This window comes from Chlorocebus sabaeus, chromosome 28 (genome assembly GCF_047675955.1).
Source record: "Chlorocebus sabaeus isolate Y175 chromosome 28, mChlSab1.0.hap1, whole genome shotgun sequence".
Taxonomy (NCBI): Eukaryota; Metazoa; Chordata; class Mammalia; order Primates; family Cercopithecidae; genus Chlorocebus; species Chlorocebus sabaeus.
Window position 1 is genome coordinate 13689498 of NC_132931.1, and position 25250 is coordinate 13714747.

The window sequence follows — 25250 nt, forward strand, 5'->3', positions numbered from 1 at the left end:
GCTTACGGCAGCCTTGACCTCCCTAGCTCAAGTGATCCTCCCAAGTAGCTGGGATTATAGGCACACGCCATCACGCCCGGCTAATTTTTGTATTTTTTATAGAGAATGGGTCTCACCATGTTGCCCAGGCTGGTCTCAAACTCCTGGGCTCAAGTGATCCGTTTGCCTCAGCCGCCCAAGTGCTGGGGTTACTGACGTGAGCCACGGCACCCGGCCTTTAACCCTTTTTGAGTAGCCTGTTTGTGCCGTAAGTGCGGATGTTTGCATGGCTGTGCCATTTGATGATTGTGGCAGTGTAAAGACAACTGGAAGAGAATGGTGCTCAATCTAGCTAAGCATGAATTTTCAGCAATTGCTCCACATCTCCCAGTCTAGAAATCAAGTGAAAATCTTAGGCAAACGAAGACCAGAGCCAACCAAGATACCATGTAGGCTAGATGAGGATGTCTGTAGTGCTCTGGAAAGGAGAGCATGGGGCAAGACGGAGAAGAGGGGATTATTTGGCCGCCTCAGAAGAACCGGGAGAAGACAGGGAGCGTTAGCTAGATGTAGATAATACCAGAAGGGAGGGCATCGAGGGTTGGTTACAGACTCTCCCTGGAACTGAAGTTGTCTAATGTGGATCCCTGATTTCTTGTGTAGAACAAAGAACAACAGTCCAGGGCCAGGTTTACTTTTTGCACACACAGACCGGAGTTAGCACGTGGCACGACCCTAGGATACCAAGGTAAGCCTCCTGAAATGCACACCCTCCCAGCTGTCTTTCCAGCAGCTGACTTGAAAAGCCAGTGCCCTCTCCCAGATGTGTTGCTCTCGTTTTAAACTAAAAATATTGATGAATGAGATGATATTGATGTCTGGGATTTCCTTCAGATAAGCTGGGGTGGGGGGAGTGGCCAGGGGTACGTTTGAAACGAGGTTGACCATGATCATTGCTGAAGTTGGTTACACAGCGATTCCTTATGATCGCTCATTTTTTTTTATATGCTTAAAATTTTCTATCATAAGTCAAGGAAATATAAAGACTCTGTTACCCTTTCTGTCTTCTACTTTACTGTCCCCATTGCCTCAGTCCCTCGGGGACCATTCCTGGGGGAGATGAAGCTTTTCTATACGAATTCCTTCTGCAAGGCCATACATCTGAGCCCAGGTTAGAGAGACCCCCCCACCCCATAACAGAGTTAAGTTTCTTTGTTTCTTTTCTTTGCTTTTTATTTCCTTTTGGAATAGCATTACTACCTAATACGATTTTTGGTAATACTTAGTTCCTTTTTATTCATAATTTGTTTCATCTGAGAATAAACTTCCTGTCTTTGATTTTCCAAATCTGTGTTTAATTTATGACTCAGTACCTATAACGAGACTGGAAATATATTACCTGCAAACGAATGCGGTGTCTCTTTTGTACCCCGTTAGAAATGACAGGCTTTTGTGTTAATTAGAAACACATCTTGGTCGGTAAAGCTGTGCTCCCTTCTGACTGTAGATTGTGTTGAAATGATTAATCAAGAGAATAATCATTCTTAGTGTGGAAAATACTTGTTGAACAAAAAGCCCATTTGAAAATGAGAATGGCTTGTCCTGCAACTGTTTAGAATTGTGAGTTTCTGAATGCATGTTCCTCTATTCTCCCTTCGCCCTGAAAAGCTTGGTGCTGTCTGGGAACTTTCCAATGAAGAAACCCTTCTGGCCTGGAGCGTTTAATGACACTTGTGAATTCAGTTAGTTTTCTGACAGCACTAAGATACTTCCTACTATTTGGGTCTTCTTTCGTATAAGAAATGATATTCTGTGGGGAGCCCCTGTTCCTTATCATGGTTATAAGCTCTCAAACTTCCTTTTTTTGTTTTGAGATGGAATTTTGCTCTTGTCACCCAGGCTGGAGTGCAATGGTGTGATCTGGGCTCACTGCAACCTCCACCTCCCGGGTTCAAACGATTCTCCTGCCTCAGCCTCCCAAGTAGCTGGGATTACAGGCACCCGCCACCACACCCAACTAATTTTTGTATTATTAGTAGAGACGGGGTTTCATCATGTTGGCCAGGATGGTCTTGAACTCCTGACCTCAGGTGATCTACCCGCCTCCCAGAGTGCTGGGATTACAGGCGTGAGCCACCGCACCCAGCCTGAAAGTTTGGTTTTTAATCTCTTGGATGTTGCTGCTGTTTGCAACAGAGGGGCCTGGACTGAGTGGAGGTTTGGCATAAGTAGCACCACGAAGGTCCATCTTAGCAGAGCTGGGACACAGACACCTTGATAAGGAACCTCTGTGGCTTCTGTTGCTGACTTTTGGCCTCATTCCTCCGTACTCAGCTGGATAAACCTCTCTGTATCTTCCATTTGGTAGAGACCTTAACAGTGTGAACTGTGATGAACTTGGACCACTGCCGCCAGGCTGGGAAGTCAGAAGTACAGTTTCTGGGAGGATATATTTTGTAGATCATAATAACCGAACAACCCAGTTTACAGACCCAAGGTTACACCACATCATGAAGTAAGACTTTAAAAATAGTTTTTGCTGACCTCTTTCATTGATAATTGAATGCTTTCTTGGACTGATTTGTGTGAATGTATTGACTGCCTTGCTGGTTGGGTAATAAGCGTGGTCAAAATGATGTTAGATATCTGGTGGATAACTGCATATTTTAAACTCTTAAATTAGCTGTGAGGAGCACTGAAGCCCTAGATTGCTGCTACCCTTTTCTTACTTGCAGCCTAGATAAAATTTACCGAGATGGGAGTCTTAGGCAGCTTCACGAAGGAAGCTTCTGCAGGCAGCGCTCTCATCAGACATGCGGCCCTTAGGTTGAGAAGTAGAGATAGGCGATGTCCCCCTAGTGCCTGCACGGTGGGGAACTGGATACCTCGGAACTGGGAATTCTCTTGGATCCCATATTTAGTGTTCCAGGCCTGTTGTGTTCTCAGAGCCAAACATCCCACATAGCTCTTTTTTTAATTTTGAGACGGAGTCCCGCTCTGTCGCCCAGGCTGGAGTGCAGTGGCGCGATCTCGGCTCACTGCAAGCTCCGTCTCCCTGGTTCAAGTGATTCTCCTGCCTCAGCCTACTAAGTAGCTAGGACTACAGGCACCTGCCACCATACCCGGCTAATTTATTGTTTTTTTAGTAGAGATGGGATTTTGCCACGTTGGCCAGGCTGGTCCCAAATTCCTGACTTCGGGTGATCTGCCTGTCTCGGCCTCCCGAAGTGCTGGGATTACAGGCATGAGCCACTGCTCCCACCCTCGACATAGCTCTTTTTACCGACAGCTGTGTGTCTCAGTGGCAAAACTTAAACAGGACAACTGCCACTTTGTCACTGTACTAATCCTACTCCTTTTATTTTACTGAAAGTTTGCTCTCAATGAGCAGGCATGGAAATCTCTTGGCGGTAAAAATGAGGGATGGTTTTCATTAGATTTCACTTGAGCGGTCTGTTGTGCCTATCATTAGATTTCATTTGAGCTCTCCACTGTTATCTCCTTTAAAATTTTTTCCCGTCATCTCCATTTCATTCTAACTGCCAAGGTGCATCTGATGGTACTGGTCCATCTCATGGGTGTGTAATAGATGCATAATAAATGACAACCATTTCCAGTTTTATTTGTAGTAGTAATGTGCGAGATAAGTGGTTGCTTGGAATTGGGGTACCTCTCTTTTTTTTTTGAGACAGAGTCTGGCTCTGTCGCCCGGGCTGGAGGGCAGTGGCGTGATCTCGGCTCACTGCAACCTCTACTTCCCGGGTTCAAATGATTTTCCTCTCTCAGCCTCCTGAGTAGCTGGGATTACAGGTGCCCACCACCACACCTGGCTAATTTTTTGTATTTTTAGTAGAGACCAGGGTTCACCATGTTGGCCAGGCTGGTCTCGAACTCCTGACCTCAGGTGATTCACCTGCCTTGGCCTCCCAAAGTGCTGGGATTACAGGCTTGAGCCACCACGCCCAGCCTGGGGTACCTCCTTTATTGTACTGCAGATCTATATTTAGGCTAATGTGGCCATCAGTGACTTTTACACAGCTAGCTAGGCACCTGGTTATGCAAATTCTCCCTGAAGGTGCACATAGCAAGCCCACTCCACCGACCCTGTCGCGTACGTGGGTGCTTGCAGCTCCCCTGGCTGGGGCTTCAGAGTGACTCTCTGCGTCTCTTCTTCCCAAGTCACCAGTGCCAACTCAAGGAGCCCAGCCAGCCGCTGCCACTGCCCAGCGAGGGCTCTCTGGAGGACGAGGAGCTTCCTGCCCAGAGATACGAAAGAGATCTAGTCCAGAAGCTGAAAGTCCTCAGACATGAACTGTCGCTTCAGCAGCCCCAAGCTGGTCACTGCCGCATCGAAGTGTCCAGAGAAGAAATCTTCGAGGTAGAGAGTTCAGGGCCACTGCCCAGACCCTGTTCAGAAACAAATAAGGCAGCTCAGACAAAGGAATCTCAAATGCCTTTGTTTTAAAGGGCTGCTTTAAATGAACTGCTTTGTGGGTGATGTCCGCGTTTCAGGGAACCCTTCTTTCTCTTGGTATTTCAGGTATTGATTTTATTACTAAGGGAAGTGCAGAGTTTGTCAGAACCACAGCCTGTGTAGAGGGAGGGAACGGTATTTATTTCCTCTCATGGTAAAAAGGGAGACAACTAAATAGTTTCACCTCTAGGTTTTCATAGAAACTAGCACTAAAAAATAGTGGGAACCGCCTTGCCTACATGATGCGGGTTAAATATTCCTGCAATCTGCGCCTTCCCCAGAGCCAGGCAGTCTCCCTCCTCTCTTCTTGTATGAGATGTCATCGGAGGGCTGTCCTTCTCAGGGCAGCTCAGGGGCTGGGGGCCGTCCTGCTTCTCCTGTGGAAATTGGCGGGGAGCTGGTGGCTCCTGGGACAGGTTCTGTCCCTTACACGGCTTCCTGCAGGAGCCGGCCTCTAAACAGACCAGCCCTTTTCCCAAGAAAGCTGACCATTCGGAAAAATCTCCATGGCATTTGGGCCATTTCCTGCCGTCCTTTGTGGAGACACTGTCAGAAATGATCAAAGGAGACAGAGCACAGATTCTCCCTGGGTGACAGTGCTGAGGGAGCACAGCGGGCCGAGGAGCTGAGCGCCTTCCCCACCGCCAGGGCTGGGCCTGGGTGTTGGATGGGCAGCTTGGCCACAGTGCCCAGCCCTGCCTGCTGCATGTCTGCCCTTGTTGCAGGGTTAGAAAAGCACTGTAGTACTGACTTCACTACCAGATTGTTTCCTCTTTCCCTCTCAGGTTGTCAGAGTTTTTTTTGTTTTTTTTTTTTTTTGTTTTTGAGACGGAGTCTCGCTCTGTTGCCCAGGCTGGAGTGCGTGATCTTGGCTTACTGCAAACTCCGCCTCCCAGGTTCAAGCGATTCTGCCTCAGCCTCCCGAGTAGCTGGGATTACAGGCACCCGCCACCACACCTGGTTACTTTTTTGTATTTTTAGTAGGATAGGGTTTCACCATGTTGGCCAGGCTGGTCTCGAACTCCTGACCTCAGGTAAGCTGCCCACCTCAGCCTCCCAAAGTGCTGGGATTACAGGTATGGGCCACCGCACCCAGCTGGGTTGCTGGAGTTTGAATTGCGTTACATTTAAAGCATAAAAAAATTCTTAAGTACCTTGTTACTGAATCTATATCTACAGACATGTAGTGTCTTCTGTTTCAAGTGCCGAGTCTGAGGGAATAGCAGGCTGATCACATGTGTTCTGTGCTGTGCTTAAGCCACCTTATGTCTTACTTAAAAACTTAAAATCTTTTTGCTTTTTGACTCAGTGTGAAGTCAAATGTGATTTTTCACTTTAGATATAAAAACAGGCTCAGAACTCCCTTAGCATTCAGACTTTCTAACATCTTGATTTTGGTTGCAATGCATAAGTTGTTTATAGTGTGCACTGAAATTAATCTATACAGAGAAAAACCAACCCTAGTGAGATTTGTCCTTCACTCCTTGGTGATTCACTGAAAACAGACACGTGTTTCCCTTAAGGTTAGTGTTTCCTGGCATTGTGTTTGTTTTGTTGTTGTCTCAGAGGGAGAAACTGAGAAAAAAGATGATGGAATATACTAGATGCCAAAGAAACATTCCGATTAGGAGCCAGATAAAACTTGAATTGGAATGGATGCGTATTCTTAACCAGGCGCCATTACCAATAACCGTTTATAACTTGAAGGATAAGAAATGTTCTTCTCTCTGAAACTGTGATGTTGCTATTCAGGAGTCTTACCGCCAGATCATGAAGATGCGACCCAAAGACTTGAAGAAACGGCTAATGGTGAAATTCCGTGGGGAAGAAGGTTTGGATTACGGCGGCGTGGCCAGGTGAGTTGCTAATTCACCTTCTCTGCTGCGTGGATTTCTGTCTTTTCAGGAGAAGTCATTTGCCCTTCTCCAGTGCTCATCACCAAGCACTCCCGGGCAGGGCTGATGTCTCCCTGGAGCAGTCGGGCCAGCATGCGCTGGCTGCAGCCACCCTGCTGAGAACAGGAGTTCCTCAGAGCATGCTCGTGCCAGCCTCTTGCCATAACTTACCAGAATATCCGTGATCATCACCGCTAATCAACTTCTTGTAAAGCTAGAATTCAACTTTGAAACTCGCTCCTTTCTTTTGAAACATAATTTCAGGACATGCTCCTGAAATTAACACAGGAGGTGGCCTTGCTCTCCTCTGTAGAGGATTTTCTGCAGGGAGCAGGGCACGGACCGCATTTGTGCATGTAAACTGCATGTAAATCGCATTTGTGTCAAAAGAATTATGTAAAATGTTGAAATTGTGGTCAAAATAATTCAAGAAAATGATATATTAAAAAAAAACAATAGAATGATGAAAAGCTGCTATTTCATGACCTGCCTCTTTTCACCTTCAAGACAATTTTTCTTTTTTTTTTGTCTTTTTTGAGACGGACTCTTGCTCGGTTGCCCAGGCTGGAGTGCAGTGGCGCAATCATAGCTCACTGCAGCCTCAACCTCCAGGGCTCAAGCCAGCCTCCCACCTCAGCCTCCCAAGTAGCTGGAACTACAGGTGTGTAACACCACGCCTGGCTAATTTTTTAAAAAGTTTTTTGTAGAGATGAGGTCTTACTATGTTGCCCAGGCTGGTCTCAAACTCCTGGGCTCAAGCCATCCTCCCATCTCGGCCCCCAAAGTGCTGAGACTACAGGTGCGAACCACTGTGCTTGGCTAAGACAACTGCTTCTTAACTCTTTTAGCTCTTTCTTTGAATAGGTATCTTATTATTTCTGGATCTAATGATGTATGGGCATATACAGAAGATAGACTGACTCTAGTTACTCTCATGTTCAATTTAGTAATATGAATCTTTTTAGTTCTTCCCTCATTTGTAACTTCATGTCCTGTGCTTTCACCTTTAGTTTTTGATTTATCAGCTAGAGACATGACCTCTGGACCTCATTTGCATAAGAACAGGCTATTCATACTTGTAACTTCTCTTCAGCATTCCTTCTGCCTCTTAAATTCTGTCATCTGTAATATTACTTTTATATTGTCAAGGTTAAGATTTACATTCTCTTCTGTAACCAAAATTTGGTGAGTCTCCTATGCTTGTCTACCAATTATTTGTAAAGGGATGAAAGTTTATATGGTTTATATTATTATGAATGAAAATATTGTCCATTAAGGGGTTAAATAGTATTCTAGAATTTGTTTAACTTTTTGGAACAAATTCTAATTTTTCCAAGAATTTCTTCTTCCCTTTTTTTCTGGAGACAGAGTCTCACTCTCTGGCCCAGGCTGGAGTCCACTGGCTGGATCTCAGCTCACTGCTACCTCCACCTCCCAGGTTCAAGTGATTCTTGCGCCTCAGCCCCCTGAGTAGCTGGGACTATAGGAGCGAGTCACCATGTCCAGCTGATTTTTGTATTTTCAGTAGAGACGGGGTTTCACCATGGTGGCCAGGTGGGAGTTGAACTCCTGACCTCAGGTGATCCTCCCGCCTGGGCTTCCCTCCCCAGTAGCTTTCACTGTCTCTGTTGCCCCTTGAACTTCAAGTCCTCCAGGACGGTTACACATCATACTTTCTGACAGCCCCCCTGTGCCTCCTGCAAGGCCTCTGTGCAGCCTGATGGCAGTTCTCTCGCTCCTCTGTGCCATGGTCGTCGTGAGACTTCACTGCTTCCCTGGGTGAGGTCCGTTGTCCTGGGCGTCCCTTTCTTGGCGTCCCCTTTCTTGGCGTCCTCCCTTGTCATGCTGTGACCACCTCATGGTTGTGTGGTGTGATGTTTCCGTTTCTCGTCTGCATCTTCCAAGAGACTCAAACTGCACACAGTCAGGAACCTTGTCTTGTTCACAGCTGATCCCCGGTTCTTAGAACAGCAGCTCACACACAGCGGAACACTTGTCTCCGTAAATATGTGCCAAATGAATGAATTTTACTTTTTGTTAATTTCTTTGCACATTTTCTTTCTTTGGTCGTTCTGAAATGCTTGTTACTCAGCTGTTGGACTCCCTGGTTTGGTCTGGTAGGAGTTACATTCCTTCCGCGTCTTCCGTAGTCGTCCAGTCTTCTGCGTGGAGACAGGTCTTTGCGAATTTCCCTTGACTGACATGATGCTGTAGTGGAAAGAGCTGGGAATCCCTGCTCTGCCACCTCCAGTTTGGTCTTGTAGTGTTGTTTCACCACTGGAGTCTTCCTCCTAATGGGGTCATACCTATCTCAGAGAGAGGTGGAGCGATTCCAGTTGCACGTGTATTACCCATGTGCAGGGGTGTGTTCATTATCCGATGTGTGGGAGTCAGGCCACACTTATCTCCCCAGTATTTAGTCCTGAAGTCCTTTCTGTAGCTTCCCCTGTTTAGTTATTGCTTCCCCTACCACTTCCAGAACACAGCTGATTGTATCTTCATGTCGTCCATGGCTCGGTTGGAACGTTTGCTAGTATTTTAATCACTTCCTGTCTAGACAATTGAAGGTCTTTGTCTTTTTCAAAAAAGGTTCTTCCTAAATCGAAACTCCAAAACTTGGGATGAATTCAAATTCAGCAATGTTGCCTTTGTAGTAAAGAAACTTTATAGGATTCGGAGTCTCATCTCTTCTGGCTGTTCCTTTCTGTTCTTTTGAGTACAATACAGAACTGTTTTTGTTTGATATTTTTCGTGTATTCTCATGATATTCTTGGACAGCTTCTCTGCATTTGTGTCTGTCCTTCCCTCTTCTCTCTCATTTCTGTTTGAAAGAGTAAGAAATTCCAGAATAAAATTTGGGGCTGCTATCTTAATGCGATCCATTGAAAAGGAGTTTTGAGTAGAATGAATGAAAGGTGTTTGTCTGAGACCGCCCCACTAGCTGGGCTTATCGCGACCCGAGTGCAGCCACTGAACCATACGGTTTCTAGTTGAAGTGCCTTTTTTTTTTGGCTTGACTCTTTTTAACTTTGGGGTTTTTAAAATAATACAATGATGCAAACATTAAAGAAACTCAGAAAATAATAACTCAGGCTGGGTGCGGTGGCTTGCTCCTGTAATCCCGGCACTTTGGAAGGCCAAGGTGGGTGGATCATTTGTGGTCAGGAGTTCGAGACCAGCCTGGCCAACATGGTGAAACCCCGTCTCTACTAAAAATACAGAAATTAGCCGGGCCTGGTGGCGCGTGCCTGTACTCCCAGCTACTCAGGAGGCAGGAAAATCGCTTGGACCCAGAAGGCAGAGGTTGCAGTGAGCCAAGATTGCGCCACTGTGCTCTAGCCTGGGCGACAGAGCGAGACTTCGTCTCAGGAAAAAATATATATATATAGAAATTTTAGCACGTATCAAATGCATTTTTGTTGTTTGCTCCCAGGGAGTGGCTTTATTTGCTGTGCCATGAAATGTTGAATCCTTACTACGGGCTCTTCCAGTATTCTACAGACAATATTTACATGTTGCAAATAAATCCGGATTCTTCAATCAACCCCGTAAGTATGAATGAACAAAGAGGTAGGGAATTGAGTTGGAGAATTTTTGAGATGGATTTTCAGTTTCATTCTCGGTTCTTGGTCTCTTCATTGTAGAGTTAATCAAAGACATCGGTAAGCAAAACATGGAGAGGTAAAGTGAAAACTGAGTTAAGATAGATGATTTCAATCGGTATTTTCAGAGACTGTGGTCACTGGGTGTGTTGTGTTGAAGGAGATGAAGGGGGAAGCGGAGCTGTTCATACACTCGAGACACTTTATGATCATTCGAGGGAACTCGGGAATGATGACTGTATTTGTTAATGGTGTCATTCTAAGGAGTGGGTTCTGAAGTCCAGCCTCCTCCAGTCAAAACTGGAATCTTTCCAGAACTAGCTTTCTAAGCCACAAATGCTGCCACCCTTAGTGTGTGGGTTTTAGAGATGAGGAAGTCAGTGCAGTGTTTGCACGCCCAGCCCAAGGGCGGGCAGCCGGCCAACAGGGGCTCCTCCTGTGGCGCCACGGCCTTCACCAGCGTCCTGCACAGGCCGCTGAGGCAAAGGCAGGGCAGGCCCCACTTGTGCATTCAAATGCGGAAGAACCTTTCACCAACATGGAAGCAGAGTTTTGACTCATTGTTTGAGGTGAACATAATTCAAACCTGAAAGTAGAGATGTGTGGTTCTTGAGTTAAAAACCAGAACGGTGTGGCTCACGCCTGTAATCCCAGCACTTTGGGAGGCCGAGGTGGGTGGATCACGAGGTCAGGAGATCGAGACCATCCTGGCTGACACGGTGAAACCCCGTCTCTACTAAAAATACAAAAAACTAGCCGGGCGAGGTGGTGGGCACCTGTAGTCCCAGCTACTTGGGAGGCTGAGGCAGGAGAATGGCGTGAACCCGGGAGGCGGAGCTTGCAGTGAGCAGAGATCCGGCCACTGTACTCCAGCCTGGGTGAAAGAGTGAGACTCCGTCTCAAAAAAAAAAAAGCCAGAATGGCTCTGGTTCTGGAATGGTTCTGTTTTGTTTTGTTTTTTTTTGAGACAGAGTCTTGCTCTGTCCTCCAGGCTGGAGTGCAATGGCGCGATCTCTGCTCAGTGCAACCTCTGCCTCCCGGGTTCAAGGGATTCTCCCACCTCAGCCTCCTGAGTAGCTGGGATTACAGATGCCCGCCACCACGCCCAGCTAGTTTTTGTATTTTTAGTAGAGATGGGGTTTTGCCATGTTGGCCAGGCTGGTCTCAAACTCCTGACCTCAGGTGATCCGCCTGCCTCAGCCTCCTAAAGTGTTGGGATGACAGGCGTGAGCAACCACAGCCAGCCTAGAATTGTTATTTGACTTGGCTTATTCATACATATTTTCCTGTGGTCTTTTTTCCCCCTTAGCATTTCTTCTCTCCCTCCCTCTCTTTCTCTCCCTCCCTTCCTTTCGTTCTGGATTAGAGGAGGAAGGGAACTTGCCCTTTTCTTTCTCATGCCCTGGGAGGGAGCGCAGGGCTGGCTTCCTGGGCGTGCGTCCAGCATGGTGCCGAGGCCCTACAGTGTCAGGGCCCCGGGCTTGGTTTAATTCTCTGTTGTCACCAAGGTGAAATTCTCAGTCAATGCGGAACACGGGGCTCCTCTGCCAGTTATATGGCCCTTCTGAGGAGGTGTTGGCCCTGACAGCATACAAAACGTTGTCCAGCGAATCTAGGTAAATTTCTGCTACACAAGCAGCCTTCTTTCACTTGCTCAGCAGCGGGGCCTGTGAGTCCCTCAGTCAGTAGGTCTGGCTGCCTCTGGGACACTTTTCCCAAGAAGCCTGGGGACAGCACTTCTAGGGAAGTGAGATTCCACATTGGCCGGCATCGTGCTGACAGATTCGTGTTCTCTGGTGCCCCCTACAGGACCACTTGTCTTATTTTCACTTTGTGGGGCGGATCATGGGGCTGGCTGTGTTCCACGGACACTACATCAATGGGGGCTTCACGGTGCCCTTCTATAAGCAGCTGCTGGGGAAGCCCATCCAGCTCTCAGACCTGGAATCTGTGGACCCGGAGCTGCATAAGAGCTTGGTGTGGATCCTGTAAGTATCGACTGACAGCGCACCTGGCTTACGGTACACCAACCACCACGTCTACTGTGTGCATGCATGTGTGCCTGTGTGTGTGTGTGTTTGTTATTTTGGGGATCATTGTGAAATTGAAGAGACACAAAGAAACCATTGTATTATAACCAGAAACAGAAAAGGAGATTCTTTGGGAGACCGAGGTGGGCAGATCACTTGAGCCCAGGAGTTTGAGAGCAGCCTGGGCAACATAGCAAGATCCCATTACAGCAAAAAACAAACAAACAAACAAAAAACAAACAACAACAAAAAACACCAGATCTAGTAAAAATATTCAGTTGACTTATTTTCCTCATGATGTTGGACAGGTTTCTCTTCACGGACTAGATTGTTTCCTTGAATGATGAAGGTAAGATCCCAGACGTTAACAGGCCACTCCCCAGGCCCATTGTGGGGTGTGTGTGACACTCAGGGTGTCTCCAGTTAACCTACACAGGGGCCAAGCAAGTATCAAAACAAAATGAACATTTAGTTACCTGTGCTTCAGAATTATTCTAAACACTCTGTTAAGAGCAGCAGGCAGTGACAAGATGAACTGTGACTGTCACAGGTCCTTGCAGATTTCAAGGGGACAAAAGATCAGGCTCTGGCAGATGGAGGGATGTGGGTGAGTCGGAGTCGGGGCCTCCTGGTTGTGTCTCATGTGTCATGTGTTCTAACTTGAAGAGGGGACTCTGGGGATCGGGTGGAAAATGTTCTACTCAGCTGGGTGCAGTGGCTCTACGCCTATTATCCCAGTGCTTTGGGAGGTCGAGGTGGGCAGATCACTTGTTCTTTTCACTTGAAGTCAAAGGTTGGAGTTCGAGACCAACCTGGTCAACATGGTGAAATCCCGCCCCTACTAAAAATAAAAAATTTTAAGCAGCCAGGTGTGGCATGTGCCTGCAATCCCAGCTAGTTGGGAGGCTGAAGCAGGAAAATTGCTTGAACCCAGGAGGCAGAGATTGCTATGAGCTGAGACTACACCACTGCACTCCAGCCTGGATGACAGAGTGAGTCTGTCTCAAAAAAAAAAGAAAAGAAAAAGAAAATCTTCCACTCTGCCTATGGCTCAAGAACGATGGCAGATTCAAGAGCTACTTTTCACTTTAGAGTGCTTTTGTGTTTGAACTGATGCATTTGGAAAGGCTGCCTCTAAGGGAAGAAAGGTAATTTTTTTTTTTTTTTTTTTGAGGTGGAGTCTCGCTCTGTCGCCCAGGCTGGAGTGCAGTGGCTCAATGTCGGCTCACTGCAAGCTCCGCCTCCCAGGTTCAAGTGATTCTCCTGCCTCAGCCTCCCGGAGTACCTGGGACTACAGGCGCCTGCCACCACGCCTGGCTAGTTTTTTGTATTTTTAGTAGAGATGGGGTTTCACCATGTTGGCCAGGCTGGTCTCAATTTCCTGACCTCATGATCTGCCCACCTTGGCCTCCCAAAGTGCTGGGATTACAGGTGTGAGCTGCTGCGCCTGGCCAAGAACATTTTCTTGGCGTGGCTTCATCTCCAGGTCAATTTCCCTTTGACCCTGATACCTCTTCACATTCCTGCCTTTTGACTCCCACACTCAGCGTACAAAGCAGCTGGGGTGTGGGTCTCCTGAAACCACAGGATGGTAGAGCAACCTGCTCCCCACCTTCTATGACTGTGGAAGCCAGGAATGGGGACATCTGCAACCAGAGCTGTGGTCTCCAGGTCCTCCAGCACCTGTCGCTGTGCCGCCCCCACACAGGTTCTGTGTCTGCCCGAGCCTGTCCTCTCTTGCAGCCCCGGGTCTGGCAGTGGTAAATGTTGTCTATCTACCCAAAGGCCCCATGTGGTGGCAGAGCTCTAACCTACATCCTCCTGTCTTATTTCAACAGAGAGAACGACATCACGCCTGTACTGGACCACACCTTCTGCGTGGAACACAACGCCTTTGGACGGATCCTTCAGCATGAACTGAAACCCAATGGCAGAAATGTGCCGGTCACAGAGGAGAACAAGAAAGAATACGTCCGGTAATGCCACCTGGGGGGACGGCCGGGTGCCTGGGGCGTGGCTGAGCCTGCGTTTAGTCGCCTGTGGCCTGGGTGCCTGGGGCGTGGCTGAGCCGGCGTTTAGTTGCTGTAGTTCCTTCGCTGTGTGGATGGCTGGCGCTTGTGATCAGATCACATGAACAGAGGCGACTTTCAGAAACCGAGAGCTCAGCAGCAGCGTCGGGGATCTACTTGGAGGGGCCCTGATGGGGCCAGCCCTGGCCTGAGGGACAGAGCCCAGGTGGGGAAGGACTTTTCAGTGACCACCTAATTATGGATGCAGAGGTCAGAGTTTGCAAAGGAGAGAACAGTGGCTTTGGAGGGTCTCTGGTGCTCAGTCCGACGAAGCCACCCTCTCAGTTTTTTGCATCCCTAACTTGAGGCAAATCCATGTTCAGGCCTCGGCACTTGCAGCTGAGAACTATGTGGGCACGACTGTGTGCCATGCTGTCCTGTGCTGTACTTTCAAACGTACTTTTACACATTTAAAAATTGTTTACATTTTTATAGGGGCTTGCTATGTTGCCAGGCTGGTCTCGAACCCCTGGCCTCAAGTGATCCTCTTGCCTCGGCCTCCCAAGGGGCTGGGATTCCAGGTGTGAGCCACCGTGCCTGGCCAGAACATGCTTTCAAATTGCAGCAATTGATGTGACAGATCAGGTTCAATCCTCCTGGTTTCGGGAGCGAATCGGAATCAATCAGGGCACGCGCTGAGTCATTTTTAACGCTATGCCAAGGTTTGGTACTACTAGCTGGTGGTGTGTTTGTCTGTCTTGGTGGAGAGATCTGTGGGGGGGCCCAGCGTGTTCCCATGTTTGTCAGACTGTGATATCAGAACCTGCTCACAGGTTGGGCGCGGAGGCTCACGCCTGTCATCCTAGCACTTTGGGAGACTGAGGTGGGCGGATCGCCTGAGGTCAGGAGCTCGAGACCAGCCTGGCCAACATGGTGAAAGCCCGTCTCTACTAAAAGTACAAAAATTAGCCAGGCGTAGTAGTGGGTGCCTGTAATCCCAGTTACTGGGGAGGCTGAGGCAGGAGAATCGCTTGAACCCAGGAGGCAGAGGTTGCAGTGAGCCGAGATTGTGCCATTGCACTCCAGCCTGGGTGACAGAGTGAGACCCTGTCTCCAAAAGAAAAAGGAAAGGAAAAAAAGCCTGCCCATGGTGGAAAATCCACTTGGTGTTGCATCCAACTTGCGAGTTTTTCTTCCAGGTTGTATGTAAACTGGAGGTTTATGAGAGGAATTGAAGCCCAGTTCTTAGCTCTGCAGAAGGGGTTCAACGAGCTCATCCCTCAACACCTGCTGAAGCCTTTTGACCAGAAGGAACTGGAGGTAGGTGCCTGCCGTGCAGAGTTGACCCAGGGCGTTCGGGGGTTCCCTTGTGGCTGGCGTCTGCCTGTTTTAAATCCTTGCTGCGAGGGGCGGCGTGTGCCGTTTCCTAGTCAGCCTAGGAGCTATTGGGGTTCCCAGACTAGAGCAAGAGTGGGGAGTAGAGGGTGTTTATGCCAGTTGGTAACCGGCGAGATGTCTGCCTGGCGGTAGGAAATCTGAATAGTTCCGGAAAACCATTCAAGGTGGTTGTGGCTTCCCTTGTTTTCAGGGTATCTAGCCCGGGAGAACCAGGTGCTCCCACAGCAGTAACTTACTGCTTTTTATTCTGGCTGTTCCTAGACTAAGAACAAGGGGCTATTGTATTCTCTAGTCACACGCATGCGCTTGAACACGGTGATTCATTCAGCCCTTCTCCATCTCTCGTGCCAAACAGCTCAAGCCTTGTAGATTGTTCTCCAAGTTTTTCTGCTGCCAGTGAGGAGAGCTTGGGAGCCAAGAGCTTGGATGGAGCAGTAGTTCTGGGGTGAACGTTTGTGTTTTCTTTCTTTTGAGACAGTCTCGCTCTGTTGCCCAGGCTGGAGTGCAGTGGTGCAATCGTGGCTCACTGCAGCCTCGACCTCCCAGGCTGAAGCAATCCTTCCACCTCAGCCTCCCAAGTAGCTGAGGCTACAGGTGCCCGTCACCATGCCTGGCTATTTTTTGTATTTGTTTTGCCATGTTGTCCAGGCTGGCCTTGAACTCCTGGGCTCAAGCAATCCGCCCAACTTCGGCCCCCACAAAGTGCTGGGACTACAGGCGTGAGCCACCGCACCTAGCAGAGGGTGAACTTTTTAAGCCAGTTGCACAAACACGCCCCATCAGCCCCAGCCCCACGTAACTCTTGCGGAATTCTCCTCTCTTCAGACTCGAAACTCCACATGTCCTTGAGTGTCCTGGAGAGACCCTGGGACGTGCCCTTGTTCATGGTGGTAGCTCCGTTCAGTGTCACCCATTGGTGCTTTGATACTGTTCACCCATGCAGAGCAAACACCCCGCTCTGGCTACAAGATAACGTCCCATCAGCAGCTGTGCACTGTGCTCCTTGGGGTTGGAGACCCGTCTGGAGGCGGCGGACGGAAGCGTGTACCACAGGCCTCCTGTGTGTAGCTTTCTTCCCATCTCAGCGTCTGCCTAGTTTATTTAGACACAGCTGCTGCTTTGCTTGGGAACCGACTTTTCACTCGTGTGTGTGTCGGGTACCTAGGAGGCGCATCCTGACATGGGTTTATACATTTTGGAAGTAACTCACCTTTCTGCACCTCCTCAGCTGATCATAGGCGGCCTGGATAAAATAGACTTGAACGACTGGAAGTCGAACACGCGGCTGAAGCACTGTGTGGCTGACAGCAACATCGTGCGGTGGTTCTGGCAAGCGGTGGAGACGTTCGATGAAGAAAGGAGGGCCAGGCTCCTGCAGTTTGTGACTGGATCCACGCGGGTCCCGCTCCAAGGCTTCAAGGCTTTGCAAGGTGACTGACGTGGAGGCAGGGCTATTCGATGGCGCGTCTGTGGGGGCTGTGTTCTGTACTAGGCTGTGGGCCGAAGAGCTGGAGGGTGGCTGGGATGTTTTCCTGAGACGTGTGCTAGCAAATGGCATAAGGAATGTTCTCCAGTAGCTAATGCTCTGCCCTGCAGACGCCATGTGTGAGCAGGCGTGGGGCCCCGCTGAGCAGAGACTGTGGAGCCACTCCAGGGCACGTGGATTCCCCCTCCTCACTGCTTCCAAAAAGCCAAGAGGGTCTGGCCAGCAGAGGCCTTCAGAGTGTCTGTGAGGCCAGCTTAGCCAAGACCCTGGGGAGGGAGCTCTGGGGGAACCGCCGCCAGTCTCGGTGGCTCCTGGAGCTGCACATGAACCCCTGTTCAGCCACAAACCACACCGAAAGATGATGTCATGCTCACTCTGTTTAAGCCACTGAGGGAAAGGTGCCCGTCTGCCTGTAGGCCCGGCGGCCTAATGTCTCATCTTTTACACTGAGGGTTCGGAGGGGATGTTGCTGGAAGGAGTGAGGTGAACGGTGTCACCATACTGAAATTTAGCTGATTGAACTGTAAATGCGGATAGACACACAGACACATTGTGAACACAGAATATTGCCTCTGCCTCGCTGAGTAAAAGGAGGTTAATTCCATTTCAGTCAGCTTTAGCCATCAGGGCGCCTTCGACTTTTCCATTGTGACCTCTGCCTATGGATTTGCTGCCAGGGGCCTGGCCTGAATACAAAGGGTTTCGAGGCTGAGCCCTGCTCGCATCTGGGAGCCTCTGTCTGCTTGACCAGCCTGACCATGACAGCTGCTCCCAGAGCGTGCTGGTGCCTGTCATTTACAAAGCCTTTCTCATTCCGTTCTCCCAACAACCCAGAGAGCCTGGCTGACGAGGATTATTAGCCCCATCCCATGGAAGAGGAAGCCGAGACTCACTGAGGCCATGGGATTTATTATCCCCCCAAGGGGAAGAAACAGGCAGGTGTGAACGGCGAGGCAGGGCAGGAATCCAGGCTTCCTGACCAAGTCTTTTCTCATGGCGCCATTGTCTTGCCCACAGCAGGTCCACGTGCTAAACGTTCCCGCTTAGAGATGGTCCCTGTCGTCATAAGGGTCTCACTCGTCCCCCAATAATTGGATAGACTTTAGCCCAGTGTCCCCGAAGTGTCTAGAAGGTGGGTCAGAGGTGAACAGGGTCACAGTGCAGAACAAGGAGTGCTGGTGCTGTGGGAGGGTGGCAGGGCCGGGCAGAGTGGCCAGGGCCCTGCAGGAGGTCTCTGAAGCCCCCCACGTGGCACAGCCTGTCCTGACTCCCCAGGAGGTTGGGGCTTGGAGGGTGTGGCCTGCGAGGGGGAGGAACCAGCTTCCTGTCCCCGGTCCCCAGGAAGCAGGAGGCTGCCCTCTGAGACCCTCTGCCCAACAGAAAGATGGTGTCTCTGCTGGTCCTCACTGCTCCTGGATTCCTGTCCTGCCGCTGACCTTGGCCCAGCTTGAAAGGAATCTCTGTGAATACACAGGAGCAAGGGGCGGCAGAGCCAAGGCCCGTGACCTCTGTGCCCTCCTTTCCCGGCGCCCGGCAGCCCTGTCAGCTAGCTGCTGGCCAGCCTGGTGCTCACTTGGGGCTGAGTCTGGAAAGACCTGAGGAAGAAGGGGCCTGGTGCCTCTCCCTGCCCCACAGAACTGGTGGGCAAGTCGTCTGTTCCAGAGGGTGGGTACAAACAGTGCTGACCCTCAGGGAGCCTGTCTGGAGCAGGCTCATGGTCAGGGTGCACTTTAGGAGGGGCCTTAGCAGTTCTTGCTCTGCCCCCTGCAGGATATTCTAAAATGTTGGAATTTTGGCCAAGTGTGGTGGCTCACACCGGTAATCCCAGCACATTGGGAGGCCAAGGCGGGTGGATCACTTGAGGCGATCCAGGAGTTCCAGACCAGCCTGGGAAACACGGCAAAACCCCGTCTCTACTAAAAATATAACAATTAGCCAGGCGTGGTGGTGTGTACCTGTAATCCCAGCTACTTGGGAGGCTGAGGTAGAAGAATTGCTTGAACCTGGCAGTCAGATGTTGCAGTGAGCCGAGACTGCCCCACGGCACTCCAGCCTGAGCAACAGAAACCCTGTCTCAAAAAAATGTCTGCATGTTGTCACTTTGATGGGCATTGCAGGCATGTCCTAAAACCGGGCCTGGGAACCTCATGGCCCTATCACAGGACAGCCTGCCTGGGTGTAGGGGTGGGAACATGGTCAGGGCCCTGGTTCCTGGGGGCCGTGTGGCCGGGAAGTGCCACAGCTGTGCCTCTGAAGTACATTAACTAGAATGTTGTCTTGTAAGGTTCTACAGGCGCGGCAGGGCCCCGGCTGTTCACCATCCACCTGATAGACGCGAACACAGACAACCTTCCGAAGGCCCATACCTGGTAAGCACCGTGGCCAGGAAGTCACGGCGTCCTGGGAGCCCCGGAGGATGCCGACGTTCACGTTCGTTTTGTTGTTTTTCTTTTTTTGGAGATGGAGTCTCTGCTAAAATATTTCTGTCATCATCAAAACTCAGAAGCCACAGCACCTGAGACACAAGGAGAAATTCGAGAGTTGAATGACAATTCTGAAGCCCTCAAGCAAGCAACTCTTCCCCCAACATTACAACGCTGTACAGAGTGGCTTTACTGGCCATGCAACAAAATATCTATAAGAGGGCCAACATTATTGCTAAACTTCACATAAAATCTTACAGTATATATAACCTAAAACTTAAATACAGATTTTCTCTTGATTTAGTTTTTTGTTTTTTTGAGATGGTCTTGCTTTGTCACCCAGGCTGGAGTGCAGTGGCACAATCTTGATTCAATGCAACCTCTGCCTCCTGGGTTCAAGCTATTCTCGTGCCTTGGCCTCCCAAGTAGCTGGGATTACGGGCACCCGCCAACACGCCCGGCTAATTTTTGTATTTTTAGTAGAGATGGGGTTTCGCCATGTTGGCCAGGCTAGTCTGGAACTCCTGGCCTCAGGTGATCTGCCCGCCTCGGCCTCCCAAAGTGCTGGGATTACGGGCATGAGCCGCCAAGCCCGGCCTCATGTTATTTTTGTAAAGCTGTTTTCTGATTTGTAGGACTCTGTTTCATTTATGCCAAGTCTCGATGACTGGCAGTAGTGCTTGTGCCAGATGGGACGAGTACGGTGCAGCACGCCACACAAAGGTTGTCACAGTATCTTATGAAACTAATTTTGTCATGAGCCATGTCATTAATTAACACTGGTGTTTCAGTGGAGTGTGGCTACCACTCCAGCAGGCTCACATCTTCCTCTCTGCCAGGTCTTATGCACACACACCTGTTGGTAAGGAAAATAGTCTAGTTTTGGTCTTCACTTTATCTGACATTTCTGGGTCCCCATCTTCTTGGACTCCTGCTTATGACGCACGCACCTTGCCTACTGCAAATATTTTCTTCCTAAATTTTAACTTAAAAATGAGTCTCCATACTAGAGTATTTCCTGTATGGCTTAAACATCCAGTCACTTGCACGCACTTTGTCCTGGAACCATCCATCGAGACGAGTAGCTGCGTTTCCTTGGGGGAACCAGTTCTAGGTGCTGTTGAGATGCCCAGTGAGGTGATGGAAGGTTCCTGTCTTGGAAACCAAGGATGCGGGATCAAATGCTAGCTGTGACACCCTCTGACATGTGATTTGGGGCAAGTGACTTCATATTCTAACTTGGTTTTCCGCACTTGTGAAATGGGGTAATGCAGCTGGTCCTGGACCGTGGTGCTGGGTGCCAGGGTCCTGCTCCGAGCGTGGCTGTGGCATCCGTTACGGGAACGCACCATATTGGCTGTGCACACCTACTCACAAGGCTTTTGTCCTTTAGCAGTTTAGTGCTTGGTGTTAGATGCATGTGGAAAGTATGCTCTGAAGCACAGAAAAAAGAGTGCCCACCCTGGAACTCAGCTCTGTAGAGACAGACACGCTCCGTAACTGCTTACCCTAGGAAGCCAGGAAGTCACTGTACGTCCTCAGGTCACAATTTTGTATTTTTTGGTTTGCTATCGTAGCTTCTTAAAGGATGTCTTTTTCTTTGTACAAATACTGGAAACGAGTTTCCCCCTGGAAATATCGAGTCAAAAGTTGAGTATTCATTTCATCTTTTAAGGATTTGTCATCTTACTAGTTTTGAGATTTTGTTTTTGCAAGGAATTTTCCAGACTGCCCCATTTTGGTCTCAGATCAAGTCCCAGAGGAACAGACAGACACGCAATACATCGTTAGTGGTGACGCTGCCTGACAGCCAGTCTGGGTTACAGGGGCTGCCAAAGAGGCATTCCTAGCACAGGGAAAGAATTTCTCCCACAGACAGACAAACAAAAACAAGCGGAGAGCTTTGTCCTGATAGAAGCCGTGAACAGTAATTTGGTGATGTTTTGGTTGTCAAGGCTCAAGACTGACTTCACTGTGTGTTGACTGGGCACAGTGGCTTAGGCCTGTAGTCCCAGCATGTTGGGAGGCCAAGGCAAGAGGTTCACCTGAGGCCAGGAGTTTGAGAGCAGCCTGGGGAACCTAGCAAGACTCTGTCTCTACCAAAAAGCAAAAACGAATTACAAATCTTTGTATTAGAGGCAGAAAAGCACAGGGGGACATGGAGAACTCACCACCACTCCTGCTCCGCCCCCCATTCCTCTCCCCTCCCACACACACTTCTCGCTGCCTGTCCTTGGCCTTGAGGTTGGTCCCAGGGCTGGACTGCCCACCCAGTGACTCTTACTCTTTTGTCCTTTTTCAGCTTTAACCGGATCGACATTCCACCATATGAGTCCTATGAGAAGCTCTACGAGAAGCTGCTGACAGCCGTGGAGGAGACCTGCGGGTTTGCTGTGGAGTGAAAAGCAACCAAAGGCAACAGAGTCTAGCTCATGGCCACCAGACCAAAAGCATCCAGCTTCTGTGCGCCTCCTGCAAAGCTGGCAGAGGCCCTGGAATTCCGGATCACCTGAGGGGAAAAGGGTTGTCTCTCTCCTTTCTGTTGGGGGAGGGGGATGGGGGACTTTTGTTGGTGGCTGCCACCCATATATCTCTCCCTTATTATAGTGCTCCCACCCGCTTCCACCACCCAGCCAATCAAATGCAGCCAGGGTTAGCCTTTGGCTTCGGTCACACAGGATATTCTGCTGTGGTTGCAACCCATGTGGTGATAAGGCTCACGGCCCTGAGCTCTTTACGGGAGCATCAGCCCACAGTTAGGGGACTGAGTGTGGCTGGCTGAGGGTTTGGAACTGGTGGCTATCCCCGCTGTTCCATCTCAAATAGCCTTGAGGCCCCTTTTCAATTTGAGCAGCTGCTAGATATCTTACCAGAGCTCAGATTCCAGATTTCACATCCCAGCAGCCTGTTCTGGGCAGCAGATGAATTTCCAACTGAAAAATAACTGCATAACGTATGCTTATTGGAATTCTGCCACAGCAGGAAGCTTGAGTCAAAATGTGTTTCCCCTTTGAAAGGAGAAGGAATTGGAGCAGCTTTTCCTGGAGCCAGGATATTTCTTTGCTGGGTATCTTGGCTGAGAATTTTTTACGTAGAGAAAAACCATCTTTTAAGGGCCCCTTTTGCTGCATTATCTGTCCAGTTTGACTTTTCTTTTCAGTGAAAACACCATGTCACGGAGTGTAGAAAAGAGCAGACCAAAATCAGCCCTAGAGCCAACCAGTCAGTCCCAAAGCTGTGACCTCTGTGCCACTGTTGTCCATAGAAGAGCATCAACTGTGTCACTTAAAATATTAGTAAACCCTGATGCGGCAACTGCTAAGAGCTAAACTAACAAAATTGTGTTATCATAGCTGCTGGCTGGGTGCGAACTAGCTTAAAAGCAATGGTGAAAGGATAACCTCGATGATGTAAATCCACCCAAAGATACTATTCTACAAAAAGTAGGGTGTGGACGCAAACCTGTGACTGCAGAGGGGGACGGCTCCACACTGCCTCATGTGGCCCCTTTCCCAGTGGCAGCTGGTGACACTAACGATTGCTACTCGGTTCACTTGCCCAGATGTCTTCGTGTGATGAGCAAGGCCAGAAGCAAGCCTAGACTCAAAGTTTCTGACACCATTTCCAGTTTGCACAGAAGTCAAACAGTATTTTATCTTAAAGTGGCTTGATTTCCAGTAGCTGAACTTGGCCAGAAAACAGCAGCAGCAACCAATGTTCCTGTATGGTTTCTTTGTTGTTTTTGTTTGGGGTGGGGGCAAGTACAGGGTAATTGATGAGCAAGACATTTCACTGCTGTCGAAGTCTCTGGGATCCCGCGGTGGGTCTGAGATGGCCTGGGAAGGACCTTGTGGACGACGGTTTTATCTGTTCTTTTTGTCACTGTTAACTTCTGGGCTGCTGAGGTTCTAGAATGGAAGGGCTGCCAAATGAGGTTTGCTGCAGGAGGAAAGTGTAATCCCCCATTCCAGAAGTCCAGGCCCAGTGGCGGGCTTAGCCTCTTTGAAAAGCTCTGCCTTGCCCCCCCAGGTGGGCGCATCCTGTGTCTCATTCACCATGATGCTTCCTGAAGGTGTTCTAGAAGCCCGTTTCCCAGTGGCTCTATCCAGCCTTTCCTTGCATCCTCCTCTTGAAGGTGAGGAAGTGAAAACTACAGCCCTCCCCCGGAGAGCCCACTCTCTTATCACGAGCCTAACCCGCGGGAGGCAGAAGAGACATCCATCCGAGAACTGAAGTGGCCTCCGGGATGAGGTCGGAGGCCCCACCTGATTTTCCTGGTGGTTGGTATCCAAAATCTGCAGTAACTAGGAAGGAAACCAGGGTCTCATGGTTTAAAAGACTTTGAAGCAGGAATGTTGCATTTGACGCCTTTAAAACTACCTTTTTGCTGTTGGGAGGAGTCGGGGGCGAGCCTTAGCAGCTGCACCGCCAGCCCCATGCTGGTCGGTGCTGCCCTGCCTCTCGTGCCGGGTGTTGCTTCAGCCCAGAGCCAGAGGGCTGGGTCCCGGGTCCTCCACAGGTGGCCCCGGCGGACACATGCATTCCCGTCCCGGCCCCCGTCTCTGCTTTTCCACCTCCACCTGCGTGTGGGTTTGCCGCCTTGTCATCGGTCGTGTGAGTGTCGCAGACCTTTCCAGAGCTCCGGTTCACTCTTTCCAAACAGGCCTCCCTGTCGGTGGCATCGCACTCCCAGAACCTTCAGTTTCTACGATGGTTTGTTTGGTCCTTTTGAACCACCCCAAAGAACTCAATATGGCAAGCAAATGGTAAAAGCTTCCCGACTGTTGGACTTTGGGTCTGCGCGAAGCCCATTCACGTGTGATCTGTGTCGCCCCTCTCGGTGGTCCCAGGCGATCCAGCCATGCCCCCTGCCCCTCTGCCCAGATGCTTCAGGGGCCCGGCTTTTCAGGCTTGCCCTCACCAGCGGCCGTCAGCCGACACTCAGGGATGTAGCAAACACCACTCCGCCAGTGCTTTTGGTAGGAAGAGCTGAGGCTGCCTGGGAGGCCCGGGGCGACAGGAAAAGGGCTCTCTCCAGTTCTGAAAAGAGAATCTGCCACCAGATCGAATTTCGACCCCTGAGCTTGTTCAGACATGTGGTCCGAATTCAGATTAAGGTGGTCACCCAGTCCGAGATGTCAGGAAAGGCCTTCTGCAGAGAAAATGTCCCCCTACCCGCCATCTGCAGCCAGGTGTGTGCCGCACGGCAGCCTTCCCGAAACATAGTATCGATTTTAAAAATGTGTTTATTTTTGTTTCTCAACCACTTTATAATGTATTTTTTAATTTATTTTGTAATGTCTTGTTTTTAAGTATTGCTGCTATCCTTGTTATCCTTCCCACGGTTTTTATCGCTGATTTATTTTGTGAAAGTTGTACACTAATGTTCTGTTTTATGTCAAAATCAAAAGTATTTAATGAAATACTAGTTCTATTTAATGTGGTTATGGAACCAGCTGGAAACACAAAACAAACAGTGATTGTACAGCAGGCTGGGCCCAGGAGGTCAGGTTCATTTTGTTACATATGCAATAAACTCACGACTTTACATTTTGGGCGTCTGTTATTTTGGTGTGGAAATGAGATTCCAGTGTCTCTGCAAACCCACAAGAAAGGAAGTGTGTAGGCAGGAATACTGGCAAGGGCCTTCCAAGGGAAAAGGACAGAGTTAAGGATAGAATTATAAGGGAAACTAATGACAATATGGCAGTGGGTTGAAAGTGCTCTACCAAGCAAAAACATGGGACTGAGAACATTTAGAATTTCTTTGCGCACTGGTTATCTTTTCGTTTTTCCCCTCATTTTTCTTTATTTTTTTGAGATGGAGGCTTGCTCTTGTCACCCAGGCTAGAGTACAGTGGTGCAATCTCGGCTCACTGCAACCTCTGCCTCGCGGGTTCAAGTGATTCTCCTGCCTCAGCCTCCTGAGTAGCTGGGATTACAGGCGCCTGCCA

At 49.4% G+C, this 25250-nt stretch overlaps 1 protein-coding gene and 1 long non-coding RNA gene across 4 annotated transcripts in view; one reads left to right on the top strand and one right to left on the bottom strand.

Moving 5' to 3' along the window:
- SMURF1 (SMAD specific E3 ubiquitin protein ligase 1) overlaps nt 1-24844 on the top strand; it is a 121792-nt gene extending 96948 nt beyond the window's left edge. The window contains exons 8-19 of one of the 3 annotated variants that reach the window (XM_008018675.3): nt 643-727; nt 1073-1150; nt 2348-2494; nt 4159-4357; nt 6206-6309; nt 9782-9896; nt 11760-11938; nt 13819-13956; nt 15189-15309; nt 16616-16817; nt 19158-19242; nt 21599-24844. In XM_008018675.3, coding sequence (XP_008016866.1) covers nt 643-727; nt 1073-1150; nt 2348-2494; nt 4159-4357; nt 6206-6309; nt 9782-9896; nt 11760-11938; nt 13819-13956; nt 15189-15309; nt 16616-16817; nt 19158-19242; nt 21599-21698 — 1553 coding nt within the window. In that variant the 3' untranslated portion in view covers nt 21699-24844. The remainder of the gene's footprint in view (nt 1-642; nt 728-1072; nt 1151-2347; nt 2495-4158; nt 4358-6205; nt 6310-9781; nt 9897-11759; nt 11939-13818; nt 13957-15188; nt 15310-16615; nt 16818-19157; nt 19243-21598) is intronic. The other 2 variants (XM_008018672.3, XM_008018674.3) reach the window with 2 other exon arrangements.
- LOC119621363 (uncharacterized) lies at nt 4285-20919 on the bottom strand. Its single transcript, XR_005237904.2, has 3 exons — nt 20805-20919; nt 19240-19388; nt 4285-4386 (listed from the first exon to the last, which is right to left on the bottom strand). It is a non-coding gene; the product is annotated as an uncharacterized lncRNA (long non-coding RNA).
- Nucleotides 24845-25250: the final 406 nt, after the last annotated feature.